The 15,876-nt window shown below is 46.7% G+C and overlaps 2 protein-coding genes and 1 long non-coding RNA gene across 18 annotated transcripts in view; 2 read left to right on the forward strand and 1 right to left on the reverse strand.

The window, feature by feature from the left end:
• Positions 1–4,670, forward strand: part of MSI1 (musashi RNA binding protein 1) — a 51,640-nt gene extending 46,970 nt beyond the window's left edge. For 7 of the 13 annotated variants that reach the window (XM_039504577.1, XM_039504576.1, XM_039504569.1 and 4 more), the window contains 4 exons: positions 1,274–1,342; positions 1,447–1,619; positions 2,615–2,680; positions 3,948–4,670. In XM_039504577.1, coding sequence (XP_039360511.1) covers positions 1,274–1,342; positions 1,447–1,619; positions 2,615–2,656 — 284 coding nt within the window. In that variant the 3' untranslated portion in view covers positions 2,657–2,680; positions 3,948–4,670. The remainder of the gene's footprint in view (positions 1–1,273; positions 1,343–1,446; positions 1,620–2,614; positions 2,681–3,947) is intronic. The other 6 variants (XM_039504571.1, XM_039504575.1, XM_039504581.1 and 3 more) reach the window with 3 other exon arrangements.
• A 4,646-nt stretch (positions 4,671–9,316) lies between these two features.
• Positions 9,317–15,766, forward strand: PLA2G1B (phospholipase A2 group IB). Of its 3 annotated transcripts, none has more exons than XM_039504591.1 (5): positions 9,317–9,333; positions 12,248–12,400; positions 12,807–12,966; positions 13,558–13,685; positions 15,608–15,766. In XM_039504591.1, exons 2-5 carry the CDS (start codon positions 12,325–12,327, stop codon positions 15,727–15,729), a joined length of 486 nt encoding a protein of 161 aa, XP_039360525.1. In that variant the 5' UTR covers positions 9,317–9,333; positions 12,248–12,324; the 3' UTR covers positions 15,730–15,766. The 3 variants fall into 3 exon arrangements, with proteins under 3 accessions (XP_039360525.1, XP_039360528.1, XP_039360527.1); XM_039504594.1 differs by having other exon boundaries at positions 15,611–15,766; XM_039504593.1 differs by lacking the exon at positions 9,317–9,333 and having other exon boundaries at positions 12,214–12,400.
• LOC120385964 lies at positions 14,752–15,863 on the reverse strand. Of its 2 annotated transcripts, none has more exons than XR_005589458.1 (2): positions 15,833–15,863; positions 14,752–15,236 (listed from the first exon to the last, which is right to left on the reverse strand). It is a non-coding gene; the product is annotated as an uncharacterized LOC120385964 (long non-coding RNA). The 2 variants fall into 2 exon arrangements; XR_005589457.1 differs by having other exon boundaries at positions 14,752–15,286.
• Positions 15,864–15,876: the final 13 nt, after the last annotated feature.

Consider the following 15,876-nt stretch of genomic DNA (forward strand, 5'->3'; position numbering starts at 1 on the left):
GGTGTATTGAGTAGCACTGAAACAAGAAGGGTGGTACTCTGAGAGTATCAGATGCTGCTCCTGTGTGCAGCAGCTAATGAGAGGGGAGCTCCCTAGGCAAGGCAGAAGTCTGGTTTCTAACTAGATAAACTACGAGGCAAAAATATTTTTCCTACAGAGAGAATTGGATTCTTTCTCAGCAAAACTGGCCCTTTACTCACCACAACAGCATCTTTGGGGGGAAAATATTGCCACTCTGTGCTTACGTTTGCTGTAGACGTATGATAAGCCACTAACCCAGATATAAGCCCCCAATGTGATGTACGCCTGAAACCAGACAAAGCCTGCAATGAAACATTCCCTCCCGAGCTAGTCTGGATTTCAGCCCTTTAACTCAATCGATTTTGTTCTGACCTCTTTTTACATTTCTCTAAACAGAATCACAGTGGATTTCGCAGTTGAGCATGAAATGCTAACCCAGGCATGTTAGGGGCAATGAGAACGGTAGTGGGTAGGTGCCTTGTGGCCTCAGGGCTGGGTGCCCATGGCAGTAGAAATATGGACGACATTTGCTACGTATAAGTTAAAGCTTCCAGTGTTAATTGTGCCTCTTCTGGCTTCTGCACCCCCAGGCACACGCTCCACACTCTGCTAGCATGGACAGCTGGGGGGTTGCAGTTGGCAGGAGAACTGGAAAAGTAGGGAGTGTCTGCAGCAGTGGGAGAGCTGGGGTGGAGGAGGTTGTGTGAGTATTGAACCATTGCTGTTGAAAGATGCTAGAGAAGAGTGCTGTGCCCCAGCATGGCTAGAGGATGCTGAGCATTGAAGCTGTCTTCTGGATGAGATGTCAAACCAAGCTACTGACCCTCTGTGCCCACCAAAAATCCCCAGAGTTGGGGTGTTAGCCTTTAGGGTTGGAGCCAAATGCCAATAGCCATTCTAAATTCCCCATGCCGGTTCACCTGGCTATGGGATTCTTAGTCACTTCCTGCCCTAAGATGGCATGTGTTACTGTGGTTTAACAGTGTCACCCAGATATCGCTGTGTTTCTGCCCTGAACAGAAAGTTTCCTATGTCTGGAATTGGTCAGCTCAGTTGCTTGAGGGCTTTTCTAAATGAAAACTGTCCTGTAAATGCAGGGCTGTGTGCTCCTCCTGCTTATCCATCCTGAGTGTAGTAGGTAACATGCCAAGCTAATGCACCTTTTTGGCAGCTGTTTCTAGAGGGAAGTGAAGATGCCTGCTCAGGAGCTTCCTCTGGTGCCACTATGAGATGCCTGTTCCTTCTCTTTCAGCAATTCCCCTTACTGCATATGGACCGATGGCGGCAGCAGCGGCGGCAGCAGCTGTAGTGCGAGGGACAGGTAACTGCCACTTTCCTACCCTGTGAAGCAACCTGGCTGAGGTTTGCACAGGGCTATGGGAGGGGGGTGGGACGGGGTTGCATTTTGGGATCTTCACCATGTAGTTTTGCTTCCTCCCTTAGGTTCTACTCCGAGCCGCACTGGTGGGTTTCTGGGCACTACCAGTCCTGGGCCAATGGCAGAGCTTTACGGAGCAGCCAATCAGGATTCAGGGGTCAGCAGTTACATCAGTGCTGCGAGTCCAGCTCCAAGTACTGGCTTTGGTCACAGCCTAGGGGTGAGTGTTTCACACCCAGCTGTTGAAGTTGGGAGGTAGAAGGAGGTAGGGTGTGTATAAATCATTAAACCTTTTGGGAGGGTGATTTCTACAACTATGAATACCCAAATGATGACAGCTGCAGGCAACCTCAAGGCTTGGTTACTGCAATATACAGTTCCTAGGCATAAAAACACTCCGCTTAAGGCCCCAATTGGTTCCTAATGCAGCAGCCTACTTAGCTTACAGAGCAGGCTGCTGAGTGCATATCACCCCAGAGCTCTGCTCTCTACACTGATTCCCCATCGAATACCAGGTCAAGTGCTAGGGCTTGGTCCTACTCTTCAGAGCCCTCCATGGAACTGGCCCAAGCTACCCAAGGGCCTATTACCTCACTCTGATCATAGCCTGCCATGACAGCTACGTTCCTCTGGGCCGATGGAACTGGCACCTCAAGGGTGAGACTCATGAGCAGTGGAAACTGCTTTCCCAGCAGCTGGGCCGTAGCTGAACTCACCGCTGTAAGTGTTAAGAAAGACCACAACCATTCTTCACCATCAGAATGAAACACAGAACTCCCTTCCAAGGGTGGAACGCACAGGGGTCCCCAGGAATAACACAAGGCTGGACAGGGATGGGGAGAGTGCAGAGCAAATATCTGCTAGCTGCATGTTCCCCTGTGGAATGTGGGGCTACAGCTGGGAGAGGACTGGGGATTCCATAGGACTCTGCAGGGGGATATTAGGTGGCTCTGAAGAGACGGTCTAGTGACGGCATGTTTCCTGAGTGGGACTGTATCACTCCATGTAAATCTCAGGGTGCTGGGAGGCCTCCTCATAGTGGATTGGGGGGCTAAATGATTCCAGTGGATATCTAAAGGGGGTAGGGCTGTCCTTAGGAATAGTACATTTAGGGACATTGACATCCCAGTAAATTCCTTCAAGGGGGAGGACTCATGGACTCAACCTCTTTCCTGTGGTTTGTCTAATCAGGGGATTTGAATTCTTCCTCTGTAGGGTCCCTTGATTGCAACGGCTTTTACCAATGGGTACCACTGAAGCTAGCGACCAAGGAGGCAGGAGGTAAGATGTTTGAACAGGAGGGGGCGGGAAGGGTGTGAGAAAAGTGAAGGTAGGCTCAGGAGGAGATTTTATTATTAGGAAACTCTCATTGTAACTTGTTGGTTGGGCCATCATTCAGGGGCTTCATCTGAAGATGGGAGGAAGGAGGCCAGGTGAGGGGCGGCATTTTTGTCCTGTCCACCCAGTGACCCAGGTTCTAATTCCTTCTCCCAGACTCTGGTCCCCATGCTTGAAGTGCTGCAGAGGCATTCCATTGAGTGTGGGCAGGAAGGGAAAGGAAATGGTGTTTTGCTTGAGTAACCTCTTTGGCCAGTTAGAGTGTCACTGTTAGGCTCTAAAGGGAAGCTCCTCCAGGTCTCTGAGGCCAGAAGAATAAGTGGCTGTGCCCCAGTGGTGGCAGGGAGAAGGGGGAGTGCTCAGTTGGAAAGGTGTGGAGTGAGGGAAATGGAGACCTGGTAGAAATTGGGGAGTTGATGGAGACAGACAGGCACAGTTGGCCAAAATCCTAAGGCAATGTGAGTTCTCGCACTGGCACTCTGAAAGAGAAGCCCCTGCCACACTTTTACTTTGCAGTACCCTGCATGCAGCTAACTCAGCAAATCTCACTGCTGCTGAGAGCACTGCATCTCTGGAGTGGTGTTTCCTCTCCATAGAGGTGGTCTATGGAGAGAAGAGGCTTCCACATCCAGATGGGAGAGGGGAAAATCCTACATGCAGTTCCAGCTGTGTCCCTTAGAAGGGGGTGAGGGGGAGCTATTGGAGGATCTCAGTGCACACCTCAAAAGTGGCAGAAGTTTGGTAGTTTAAAAAGAGAAATGTGACTGAAATGAGTAGGGCAGATGTTTCCAGGGAAAGGGAGTGACTGGGCTGCTTCTCTTCAGCCAGGGATAACTTGAGTTCAGTTTGCAGCATATAACTAGCCTCATCTTTAATACAGAAGTTTGAGCCAGGGAGCCTGCAGATCTTAGCATTCAATACTCCTTGATCCAAGAAGTCAGGCTGCATTGCATGCTGGGGCTTGTCCCTTTGGCCCATGCCTTCATGTTAAAGATAGGGGCAGTTGCATTCTGCCCCACTTCTTTGCCAGTCAGGTGCGATCTTCATGCCACTGCCAAGGTGCCAGCACAATCCTGCATTAGGGGAAGCTTGGACACCCACTGTTGCTGTGTTAGACAAGACAAAAAAAATGAAAAGTTGTTAGTTTTTTTGTTTCTGTTTCTGTCTCCTCTACCCCCCCATACTCTCCACCTCTGCTGGTCTCCTGCAGATTCCCCAGTGACCTAACCAAGGACAGCGGGCTGGAGGATCTGGTGAGCCTTGGGGGATGAGCCAAGGTTTCCTTTTTATTGAATAAAACTGCACACTGCCGGCTGGTTGCCAGGCTCCTGCTGACCTGCCCTGATCTCTCCCATTGAACAGACCACACTGGACTGAACCCAAGGAGATCATCTCGCTTTCTTACTAACCACCGATGGTTTACGCTTCTCCCTTCCCCAACCCACCGATTCTTCTTTATTTATTTTATTAGCTGGTAGTTTTATTTTTTATTTTATTTTTTTATCTTTATTTTTTTTGGGGGGGGTGACCCTCTTTTTCATTGTTTGCTCTTTCCTGAGCTAGTAGACATATTTTATGAATTGGCTTTGTGATCGTGTTAGGTAGTTTTTAATGAGGAGTATTTTTATTTGGCTTTGAAATTGTTTTGAATCTTTTCAACTCTGTTGTTGTCAACATTTTTAAAGGACAGTATGTGATGTGAATGCAGTTCTGAAGGGAAGAGAGACGCAGAGAGAGAGAGAGAGAACACTGAGCAGAACTGACGCATTTCTATTTTTTTTTAAAGAAACTGTTTTTAATTGTTTCTGTTTTGTAAATGTGAGGTTTTGAAATGTGTGAAGCTCCAAGGATCTGAAAAGGTGGGACATCGCTACGGAACAAAACAAAATGTATATTTTGCTAAGTAAAAACACTATCCTTACAGCTGAAAGTATTTTTGTTTTCCTAGATTTAGTTTTACGTGGGGTTTTCTTTTTCCTAGTGTATAATATGTAAATATCGCGAGGTGAACCTGGCTGCAGCCTGACTCAAGGAGCAGCTCCAGGTTCCTGAACCTGGCACCTCAGTGTGAGCAATATTCTCCAGCAGAATCCTGACAGGACTCCTTTCTTTTTTGTACACCTTTTACTGTAAGATTTTAAGACCTCTGAGATGAACGGGGGGGAGAGGGGAATGAAACTTACCGGCCATCGGCTATTTTGCTGAGCGGGTTAAAGCTGCTTCTAGTCGCTTGATGTACAGACTCCACCACTGGGCTCCCTAAGTGCCAGCATCTGGTTTGGCTAGGCAAAGGGCTTTACTGCCTCTGCTTGTCTTCATTATTTTGAAAGGAATTGACTCTCCAAACAGTATCACTTGTGTCAAGATAGTCTGGGGAAGGGCATCATCTTCTAGGGGGCAGGGTACTGGGAAGGGCTCGTTGTGAGGGGTGGGATGAGGAAGTGGTCATTCTCTGAAGGGCAGGGCATTGGGTGGCGGAAGTCATTAATGGTGGGGGGACTGGGGGCGGTACTGTATGGGGGAAGGGTGAGTAAAGGGCTTCTCAGGGATCATATGAATTCTAGAATCACAGCTTCCCATTTGCTTTCCTCTGTGTCCTGAAATCTAGGGGAGTTCGTCCTCTGTCCTGTAATTTGATTATATGGTCCCTTCTCCGGAGGCTGCCCGAGCCCTTGTTAACAAGTGGCCTCTGCTGTGGGGTTGCCTCAAGCAGGAATTTAAGGGGCAGGATTGGGTCTGGATTTGTTTTAAATGAACCAAAGACCTTGTTAAGGGGGGTGATTAAGCCTTTTATTAAGATGCAGCCCAACACTTTTCCCAGGGAAATAATGTAGCTTCATCTTAAGTTTTAAAAATCATTCCCCCTCTTCTCCCAAAATGAGCCCCAGCAAGTGAGAGGATTGGAGGGGGGCCACGGTGCCCAAATAGACCCCTTCTTCCCTTCCACTTCCCGGTTCCCTAGCTGCATTGTGGCTAGTTTTGAGACCCAGCAGTGTGGGCCGTGCCTGACCAAGCAATACATTTGGAGAGCTCTGTTTAGTCAGAGGTACTTAATGGGTTAGTACTGAAAACACAAAGCAATAATTTTTGTTACTGAGACAAGAGTCTGTATGTCTGGGTTTTTTTAATATTTCCTAATTAAAGAAGAGCTGCATTGTATTGGGTTTATTTTTATTCTGTATACTTCAAATTTGGGTCTGCAGACGGCGCTTTCTTCCCTCTTGGTACATGCGCTGAGCTGCTTCTGTGCCCCCTACCTCCCAGCCCCACTGTATTGCCACTGGGCTGTGATTCGCTCTCCAGCCAGTGCTGCTGCTGCCCAGAGGCTGGGGCTCCGGTTTGAGGGTGGGCATTTTTTAAAAGAAATAAAGCTATGTTTTGAAAGCCAGTAAGTTATTACACTCCAATGTTTGTTCTCTCCACACCTGTAACCCTTTTTCCAGATTTCAGTTTTAAATTCCTAATAAATTATTTGAAAATGGTCCTTCTCGGTTGTGGTATGTGTATGAGTGGCTCTGAATTGGGTAACGCTTCACTCAGGTTTGGGGATATTGGGAATCTTGCCCTGTGGTTAGCACACAAGCCTGGGAGCCACAGACCTGGCATTCAACTCCCAGCTCTGGTACATCCCTTAACTCTCTTTTGAGCATCTGTTTCCCATCCGTAAAACAGAGATGATAATTCTTCTCCACTTCACAGGGATCATGCATGGATGTCTGTGGATTCCGGAAAGGGAGAAACACACTAGGAAATCAGAAAGCCTGGAAGTATTCTTTGGATTTGCTGAACACAGCAGAACAAGGGATTTAGATTGCAAGAAAGCAAATTGTGGAGAATAAAGAAATCTAGTGAATAAAGAGCACTGGGAGGAAATATTAAAATCTGCTAGTGTACAAGAAAGTTGGAGATTCCTAAAAAGCACTCAAATTAATATACAACAGGTCACAATGCTACTGAGAGAAGAATGCAAATAATAAGCAGCAACTAGTATAGTTTCATGAAACACTGTTCAAAGATCTGCTGGTGAAAGTAACCCCAAGAGTCCTGATGGAGTCTGCATTTAATAATGGAAATTCTGCTGTGTTGTCACAGCTATCAAGGTGGGAGGCTTTGGGATAAACTGATCCATGAAGACCAGAGCTTTCATCTAGTATCCTTCAGTGATAGAATGAAATGTATCCTGTTTCTCCTTGTTGGTGTCTGGGTGGTCCTCACTAACTCGCTTTCCCACATTTTGTGATTGGTTGTCTGGAAATCACCAGACACAAATGCTCAGATTTTAATTGTACCTGCCACATGTGGGCCTTGTGTATTTTTGTGTGTCCCATGTACATAACACACAACCATCAAGTTGTTCTTTGGGAGCACACACGCTAAAAGTGGAGAGGAAAGGAACCCCAGAAAGTGAAGGTTTACAGGCAAAAGGAAAGGGCAATAAAAGGAATATGTTAAGAGTAGAGAAGTGGAGAACACGAAGGCTTACAAGTATATGAAAAGTGAAAATAGCAGGAAAGACAATGGGGAAAAGGTGAAATTAATAGTGATTCTAAAGCAACTGAGATACTGAATTGTTTTAAATCTGGCTTTAATAAGAGGTTTGGACAATTTAGTCATGAGAATCTTGAACTAGTTGGAAAATGAACACGTATTTAAGCAAATGTTCTGAATAATCTATCTCGATGTAAAGGGAATTAATTAACTTTCTGAACCAATGAATGGGAGTCTTAGAGAAATGGGGAGGAAACCAAGAGTTTAAAAAACAACAGCACATGGGACACACAAAAGGAGGAAAAAAGTAATCCTGGTAGTTGCAACCAGTAAAACTAGCTACAGGCCCTTAATACAATTATAGTAAGAATCTGAGCAGAGGCCTAGTCTACACTGAGAATTTAAGGCAGGTCTCCCACCCTTTTTCTAGCCCTTGTGCAGCTCCACCAGTGTTTTGAAATGGTAGGAGCACTAGTGTAGTCTGATCACCCAGTGGTTTTGACACCATGTTAACTAGACCTACGTTGAGCAGGCTTAGAAGACGGGTTGGTAAGAATGTAAGTGGTCAGTCTCCCACTTCTGCTAGTTTTGGTGAGGTGGTACAGGTACTAGACATAGTGGGAGAATTGGCTAAAAGTCTAAGTGTAGTTGCATCTCTAGAAGATAATGGAACCATGAGTAATAAATATGGCAAGTTTTTATTTATAAAAATAGTTCTGGAGAGACCTGATCGCACAAAATGAGGAGCTAAAGGAAACATAATAGCTGGAATATCTGGATATTAGCAAAGCACGTGAATGAAACTTGTCTGTAAAAATTGAGACACTGAAAAGTGTCAGAAGGACCACAGATTAAGGGGAATGATAACAGATAAAGTATTGGGTGTTTGTACTTGTAGTGAGGTGGCTAGTGGGAAGCTGCTTGTGTTTAAACCCATTTTAATATCATTTATGGTCTGGAAAGTAGCCAAAACTCCGTGAGAGACGTGACTGGGTGCTCCCATCACAATTCAGAAGCCAGCACTGGAAAATCAGTATCTCTCAGATAAATGATAACCAGGTGGGTGAGTTAAAAATAGTGGGTCCAATTCACCCCTGGAGTAATTCTGCTGAAGTTGGAGTTACATTAGAGATAAATTTCTCTCTCTAAATTAGATGGTTTGTCTTTCCAGGAGTGTGAGTACCATGCCACCTGCTTATTTCTGGAATCAATTAATCAACAGTTCTTTCCATTAGCAACTCTGTCTTCAATCTGATGACATCTGACTGAAGAGAAGTGGATGCAGGTGTTCCCAGAGCAGTCATGGGTTAGCAGGATCATAACCAGGGAAAAATCTGGTGGTGCAGTGCTAATTAGAGGTGCACTTAGTTAAGTCTGTAGTGCTAGGATTGCTCTTAATGTGGGACATTAGGTCATCATTCCTGGTATACAGAGTGTATTCAAGTGAAATATTTGTGTTTCCAGGATGGTTTTGATGCATGGGAGAAGGGAAATTTTAAGGTGCTGGTAATTCTCCAATGCCCTCTGGAAAAGGGTTTGCAAAGTGGGTTCCATTGGCCAAATACAGGCCAGGTATCTCTACAACACTGTCCCATGCATCTTTAGTTTTAATGCTGCTTGTGGAGATGGCAGGTCCCAAGATGCAAAGTGCCATCTTGATCCTAGCAGCCTGGGGAGCACAGCATGCCATTAAAAATTAGGTTGGCTGCAATCTTTTCCATTTCAAACAAACTAATTGTGGCTAATGTAGTTCTTTTGGCAAGATGCTAATGTAGCCACAATTTTGTCCAGTCAAGGGCTATCCCTGCACAAGAATGAGCTCAAATTTCTGTTGGTGCTGTGATACAGCATGGCCAGAGGGCAGCAGGAGAGTGTTAGAAGGGAGCCTTATTCCCTGTAAGGGGAAGAAACTTTGCTATAGATTAACTAGAGCACCTGAAGCCAATTAGAGCACCTGCAGTCAGTCACATGATAAAACCCCCTGCTTCAATCAGACAGTGTGGGAGTTGGAGCAGAAAGGATTGGTATTGGAGCAGAGAACAGTTTGAAGAGAAGCAGAGGAAAGTTTGGAGGAGTGCTGTGGTGGGCTAAGAAGTCCAAGACCCTAGGTAAGGGGCACTTGGCTTGTGCAGAGGGAGGGCAGGAAGCCCCTCACAAGCTGAAGGGCAGGAGAGGGAAGTAGCCCAGGGGAAGGAACCGCCAGTTCAAATGGTTCACCACTATCCTCAGGGCCCCTGGTCTGGGACCTGGAGTAGAGGGCGGGTCCAGGTCCCTCCCTCTCCACTCCCCTCCTCAAGGACACTAGTGGGGCAATTAATATTCCAATTCAGGGGCAAGAAATGGTGCCCTGAAACCCCACCCCAAGAAGAGAGAGCACGAGACCCATCATAATAGTGCTGGCAATTTGCCACAGCACCCACTCAGTTTGCATCTCAGTGAAAGCCCTGCTGGATCTTTTCTGAATTCTGATCTGGAACTGCAGCCATAGTAACTGATGTTAATTCTTCAGACAATTCCTTTCTACATTTCTCTTCTCCTTTGTTTACATCCTACCACCAATATTTTCCCATGTTATGGCTGTTCCTTGCTTCTGCACCCTAAGAAGCTGAGAGACTGGTTCCTACCACTTGCCAGTGATCTAGATCTCTGACATGTTTGTCTAACCTGCTCTTAAAAATCTCCAATAATGGAGACTCCACAACCTCCCTAGGCAATTTATTCCAGTGTTTAACCACCTTGACCGTTAGGAAGTTTTTCCTAATGTCCAACCTAACCCTCCCTTGCTCCAATTTAAATTAATTGCTTCCTAGCCTCAGAGGTTAACAATTTTTCTTCCTCCTTCTTGTAACAACATTTTACATACCTGAAAACTGTTATAGTGTCCCCTCTGTCTTCTCTTTTCCAGACTAAACAAACCCAATTTTTTCAATCTTCCCTCATAGGTCATGTTTTCTAGACCTTTAATCATTTTTGTTGCTCTCCTCTGGACTCTCTCCAATTTGTCCACACCCTTCCTGAAATATGGTGCCCAGAACTGGACACAATACTCCAGTTGAGGCCTAATCAGCACCGTGTAGAGGGGAAGAATTACTTCTCATGTCTTGCTTACAACACTCCTGCTAATACACCCCAGAATAATGTTTGGGTTTTTGCAACAGCGTTACACTGTTAACTCATATTTAGCTTGTGGACCACTATGATCCCCAGATCCTATTCCGCAGTACTCCTTCCTAGGCATTCATTTCCCATTTTGTATGTGTGCAACTGATTGTTCCTTCCTAAGTGGAGTACTTTGCATTTGTCATTATTGAATTTCATCCTCTTTACTTCAGACCATTTCTCCAGTTTGTCCCGATCATTTTGAATTATAATTCTATCCTCCAAAGCACTTGCAACCCCTCCCAGCTTAGTATTATCCGCAAACTTTATAAGTGTACTCTTTATACCATTATCTAAATCACTGATGAAGATATTGAACACAACCAGACCCAGAAGTGATCCCTGTGGGACCCCGCTCATTATACCCTTCCAGAATGAATGTGATCCACTGATAACTACTCTCTGAGAACAATTTTCCAGCTAGTTTTGCACCCACCTTATAGTAGCTCCATCTAGGTTGCATTTCCCTAGTTTTTTTTAACGAGGCCATGCAAGACAGTATCAAAAGCTTTATTAAAGTCAAGATATACCATGTCTGCTTCTTCCCCACATCCATAAGGCTTGTTACCCTGTCAAATGAAGCTATCAGTTTGGTTTGACACAATTTGTTTTTGACAAATCCATGCTGTTACTTATCACCTTATTATCTTCTAGATGTTTGCAAACTGATTGCTTAATTATTTGCTCCATTATCTTTCCGGGTACAGAAGTTAAGCTGACTGGTCTGTAACTCCATGGGTTGTCCTTATTTCCCTTTTTATAGCTTGGCACTATATTTGCCCTTTTCCAGTCTTCTGGAATCTCTTCCTATCTTCCATGACTTTTAAAAAATAATCACTAGTGGCTCAGATAGCTCCTCAGTCAGCTCCTTGAGTATTCTAGGATGCATTTCATCAGGTCCTCGTGACTTGAAGACATCTAATTTGTCCAAGTAATTTTTAACTTGTTCTTTCTCTATTTTAGCTTCTTCTGATCTTACCTCATTTTCACTGGCATTCTCCATGTTAGACATCCAATCACCACCAACCTTCTTGGTGAAAACCGAAACAAAGAAGTCATTAAGCACCTCTTCCATTTCCACATTTTCTGTTATTTGCCCCCTCTCCCCCCGCCACCTTGAGTAACGGCCTACCCGGTCCTTGGTCTTCCTTTTGCTTCTAATGTATTTGTAGAATTTTTTCTTGTTACCCTTTGTCTCTAGATAGTTTGATCTAATTTTGTGCCTTGGTCTTTCTAGTTTGTGTTGTTTATACTCATCCTTTGTAATTTGACTGAGTTTCCACTTTTTGTAGGACTCTTTTTTGATTTTTAGATCATTGAAGATCTCCATCCTCTCCCTCCTTCATGATTTCAAAATAACAGCCTGCTTATCCATTAGCAACACACAGCACCTCCACCTGGCCACCCACCTCATGACAGACCATTCAGAATGGGGTGAACTGCTTTCACCCTATTACCTAGGCCAGGAGAACACAGGTGCACCTTCTGGACTGGGGATAAAATAGGGTGCCATGAAAATGTCAGGCTAGTTCCTCGGAGGATAGGTATTTGTGTAAGAAGAGTTACCAGCACAACTGCCACCATTAGTGCTATTCTCAGCAGAGAGGCCCCACTGTCTGGGCTTGGAAATAGTTCTTCAAGGTTTGTGGTTGGGGAGCTTGCCCATGTTATACTGTATCTGTTTTATGGATGTAAAGAATTTATTTCCAGGACTTTAAATTTAGCTTGTTACACAAGCATTATCTTAATTTTAAAATAAAAGAAAAACCCTAAAGTATGCAGCTGGCCTGTTGGCTCCTGGAAAGGTAACTGCTGACCTTCAGCCAACCTTGCTATACTCTGTGATCCCACATCCACTGACAGAAGTCTTCATTCAACAATGTAAACACTGCCCTGTTATCACACCTGTGTCAAGGTAAGGCTGCAATATAAAGAGACTGATGAAGACCACAAAGACACATTTTTCATACCCTGCTGAAGGAATGAAATTCATCCTGCTCATTCTGCTGTTTTCAGGTATGGCTACCTCATTTACTCACTCTCACACCCTAAGTCTGTCTATCTTGCACATGCATCACAGACTAGAGGTCTTGGTGGGTACAAACTCAACTTGCCACAAATATGGGAGCAGGCACAGGTAATCTATGGAAAGTTAGTTGGAAAATGAGATCATCCACCTTCAGAAGCTGCCTCTGTGGCACCCCATTTTTGATAGGCAGGAGCATTATCGTTTTAACTTCAAAAACTCAAAGAAGAAAGCTATTTTCCCACCCTCCCCCATAACCCAGTCTTTAGGATCTGTGATTAACATCAGTTTGGTTGCAGCTACAAGGGAACCAGATTGGGCACATCTGGGACATGAATATGTATTGTCTGCAATGTCAGGTATAGCTCCAACCTGAGCATTTGTGTTTCTTCTCAGTGGGTGCGGCAAATGCCGCTACCACCTCCCGGGCTCTGTGGCAGTTCCGTGCGATGATCAAATGCACTATCCCAAGCAGCAACCCATTACAGGATTACAATAACTACGGCTGCTACTGTGGCCTCGGAGGCAGTGGAACACCAGTGGATACCCTTGACAGGTTGGTGAGACTTTGCCTTCTCAAAATCCTTCCCTCTCCTTGCAGCTGTATCTGCCGTTTTTGCTGACAGCCCCTTCCCAGGTGCCCGTGTCTGTATGTGTTTGGAGAACATTCCTGGCTAATATGACATTCAGAGCTAAGAAATGGGGTTGTATTGTATTTCACTGTGCACATTCTCAGGGGTTACACATCATCCAAGCAGCTCCTCTTGTTCCACTCTTCTGGTGGTTGCTATATTGAAGAGCTGAAGTGAATGTGTAGTAGCAACTCTTGTAGTGGTGCTAAGTAGCAGCCAAGAGAGAAACAAATTGGGGTAATCTGATTTAAGCATACATCATAGGGCTTTGTACCCAAGTGATGCCACTACAATGCTACTGATGTAAGTGCATGTACAACAATAAGACTGAGAATTTGGCCCTCTATCTAGCAGATTACTTTCTCTTCAGAGATGCCCTACATTTGCTGTCTGATCATTGTGCCCTTTTGTTTAGAGCATTGTCTACACAATCCACCCTAGTTAGATAACTTAACAAGCCAGCTGAGCTCAAGCCTGAGTATGTGGTTTTGAATGTATTCCCCATTATTTCACAGGTGCTGTCAGGTGCATGATAACTGCTATTCTGAGGCCAAGGAGCTTTCAGCATGTAAAGGACTTCTGGACAACCCTTACACAGAGCTGTATACCTACAGCTGCTCAGGCACCACCATTACCTGTAGCAGTATGTCTAACTCTCTCTCTTATTTCATGTCAGCCACTGGTTTCTTTTTTATGGGGGTTTGATCTAAGCTGTATCTCCTTCAGCAGGAAGGTGCTTCCTAAAAGCAGGCTCCCCACCATACCATCACCTACTTCAGCAGAGACGGTGTTTGTTAGGAATGGCTATACCTCCCCGTAGAGAGACTATAGCAGGGCTGGCCAACCTGAGCCTGAGAAGGAGCCAGAGTTGCCAAAGAGCCACAGTAATACATCAGCCCCCTATCAGCTCCCCCACCCCACTCCCAATGCCTCCAGCCCACCAGCTGCCCTGCTGATCAGTGCCTCCCCCTCCCTCCCTGCACTCCTGATCAGCTGTTTCTTGGCATGCAGGAGGCTCTGAGGGGCAAGAGCAAAGGCACTGAAGGTTCAGGGGAGAGGGTGGGACCGGTGGAAGAGCCAGGGGTTGATCAGTGAGCACCTCCCAGCACATTGGAAAGTTGGTGCCTGTAGCTCCAGCCCCGGAGTCGGTGCCTATACAAGGAGCTGCATGTTGACTTCTGAAGAGCCACAGGTTAGCCACCCCTCCTCTATAACAATCACATTCTACACAGCACAGCCCATAGCTCTGGTCTGAAAGGCCTTAACTCCCTGGGATCACAGGTTCATATCTGGAACACACACAGAAGGATAAAGCCTTTTGTCCTGCTAAACTAAGTTCCACACCGTGTCCAGTGCACAGAGCTTCCATCTCTTCTTGCTAGCTATTAAGTTTCATGTCAATTCTTATGAGAGGGGGTTTGCTCAAGTATCTTGCCCATAGTTTCCTCTCCTCCCACTGTTGAGGGCTACTTGACTGTGGCTCTTTATCCTTGGGGTAGCTGCATTTCAGTAGTGGTGTGTTTGAAGTATTCTGTAAAGAACCTTGAGAGTGTTTCAAATTAAAGGGAGTAGGTATGAGAGTGAAGGGAAGGAGTATAACTATTTTAGTTTAGCAGCTTCACTTGCCAGCAGAATCATCCTGGCTGCAAATTCACCTGCCTGCCACCTAGGAAGATTTAAAGCTTCCCATCACTGTAGTTTGAAACTGCCTCTCTTAACACATTTATTGTTCAAACATTTGAAAACTGAAAGTATGTAACGTTTCCATGACAGCCACAGGGATTCCCTCAGAGGCTAGTGACACCTAAAAGGTGATAGGTACAATTGACACACGAAGGGTCAGGACCAGAGCAGTGGGCAAAAGAAAATACTGGGTTCAAAACAGCAGAGGTTTGGTCTTCCCCAAAATGCTGCCATTGCTTGGAATAGGAGTAGCTATCATGTTACCAGGGCCCTTCTGAGTTTTCACCTTTCTCTGCAGGATGGGCCATGCACTTGGTAGGACTATCCTACTAAATCATTTCCCTGCCACTGCAAGGGTGTTGGTGCAGCAGGTCCCTCCTGTTCTCTGCCCGGGGCACATCATAATTTTGTCTCCCAAGGGCTGCAGTATGTTGCTCTAATTCTGGTGGTTGGCTTGGCGGGGTTTGGTGTCCTGTGGTTGATGAAGGACTTTGCAGTGCTGGTCCCAGGCCTGTGGACACGAGGGGGGTGAGGCAACAGCTTTTACCGGCCCAGCTCCTGCTAGGGCAAGAGCCGAGCTTTGGAGCGGCGCAGAGTCTTCAGCTCAGTCCTCGCCCTCAAAGGTAACGGGCCCAAGGCCCTGGAGAGGGGCGCCGCCGCCGCCTGGGGCCCTGCCGGAGCGCTCCGTACCGGCTCTGCCCCCGCAGCCCGGGGGTGCTGCCCCCCTCTGGCTCCAGGGCCCTGCGGGGCGCCCCGCGCTGGGCTCGCTGCACGCGGAAGGAGCCCGCCTAGCGCGCGGCCCCCGGGGCGGGGCGGGGCGGGCTAGTGGCCGGAGGCTCGCTGGCCGCTCTGCCCTCGCTGACACCGCCTCCCTTCCCCCAGCAGCCAAGAACGACCCGTGCGAGATGTTCATCTGCGAGTGCGACCGCAAGGCGGCCATCTGCTTCGCGGGGGCGCCCTACAACCCGGAGTACAAGAACCTGGACTCCGCCCTGTGCAGCTGACCGGCTCCGGCCCCGCGCAATAAACCCTGACACCAGCCCCGCGCCTCCCGCCTCTGCCTTCCCGCGCCTCAGGGGAGGGGACCCGCCCGCTGGCTCCACCTACCGGCCGGTTCGGGGCGGGGCGGGGTGGGGCGACGCGCGCTAGCT

Source organism: Mauremys reevesii, linkage group 18 (genome assembly GCF_016161935.1).
Source record: "Mauremys reevesii isolate NIE-2019 linkage group 18, ASM1616193v1, whole genome shotgun sequence".
Taxonomy (NCBI): domain Eukaryota; kingdom Metazoa; phylum Chordata; order Testudines; family Geoemydidae; genus Mauremys; species Mauremys reevesii.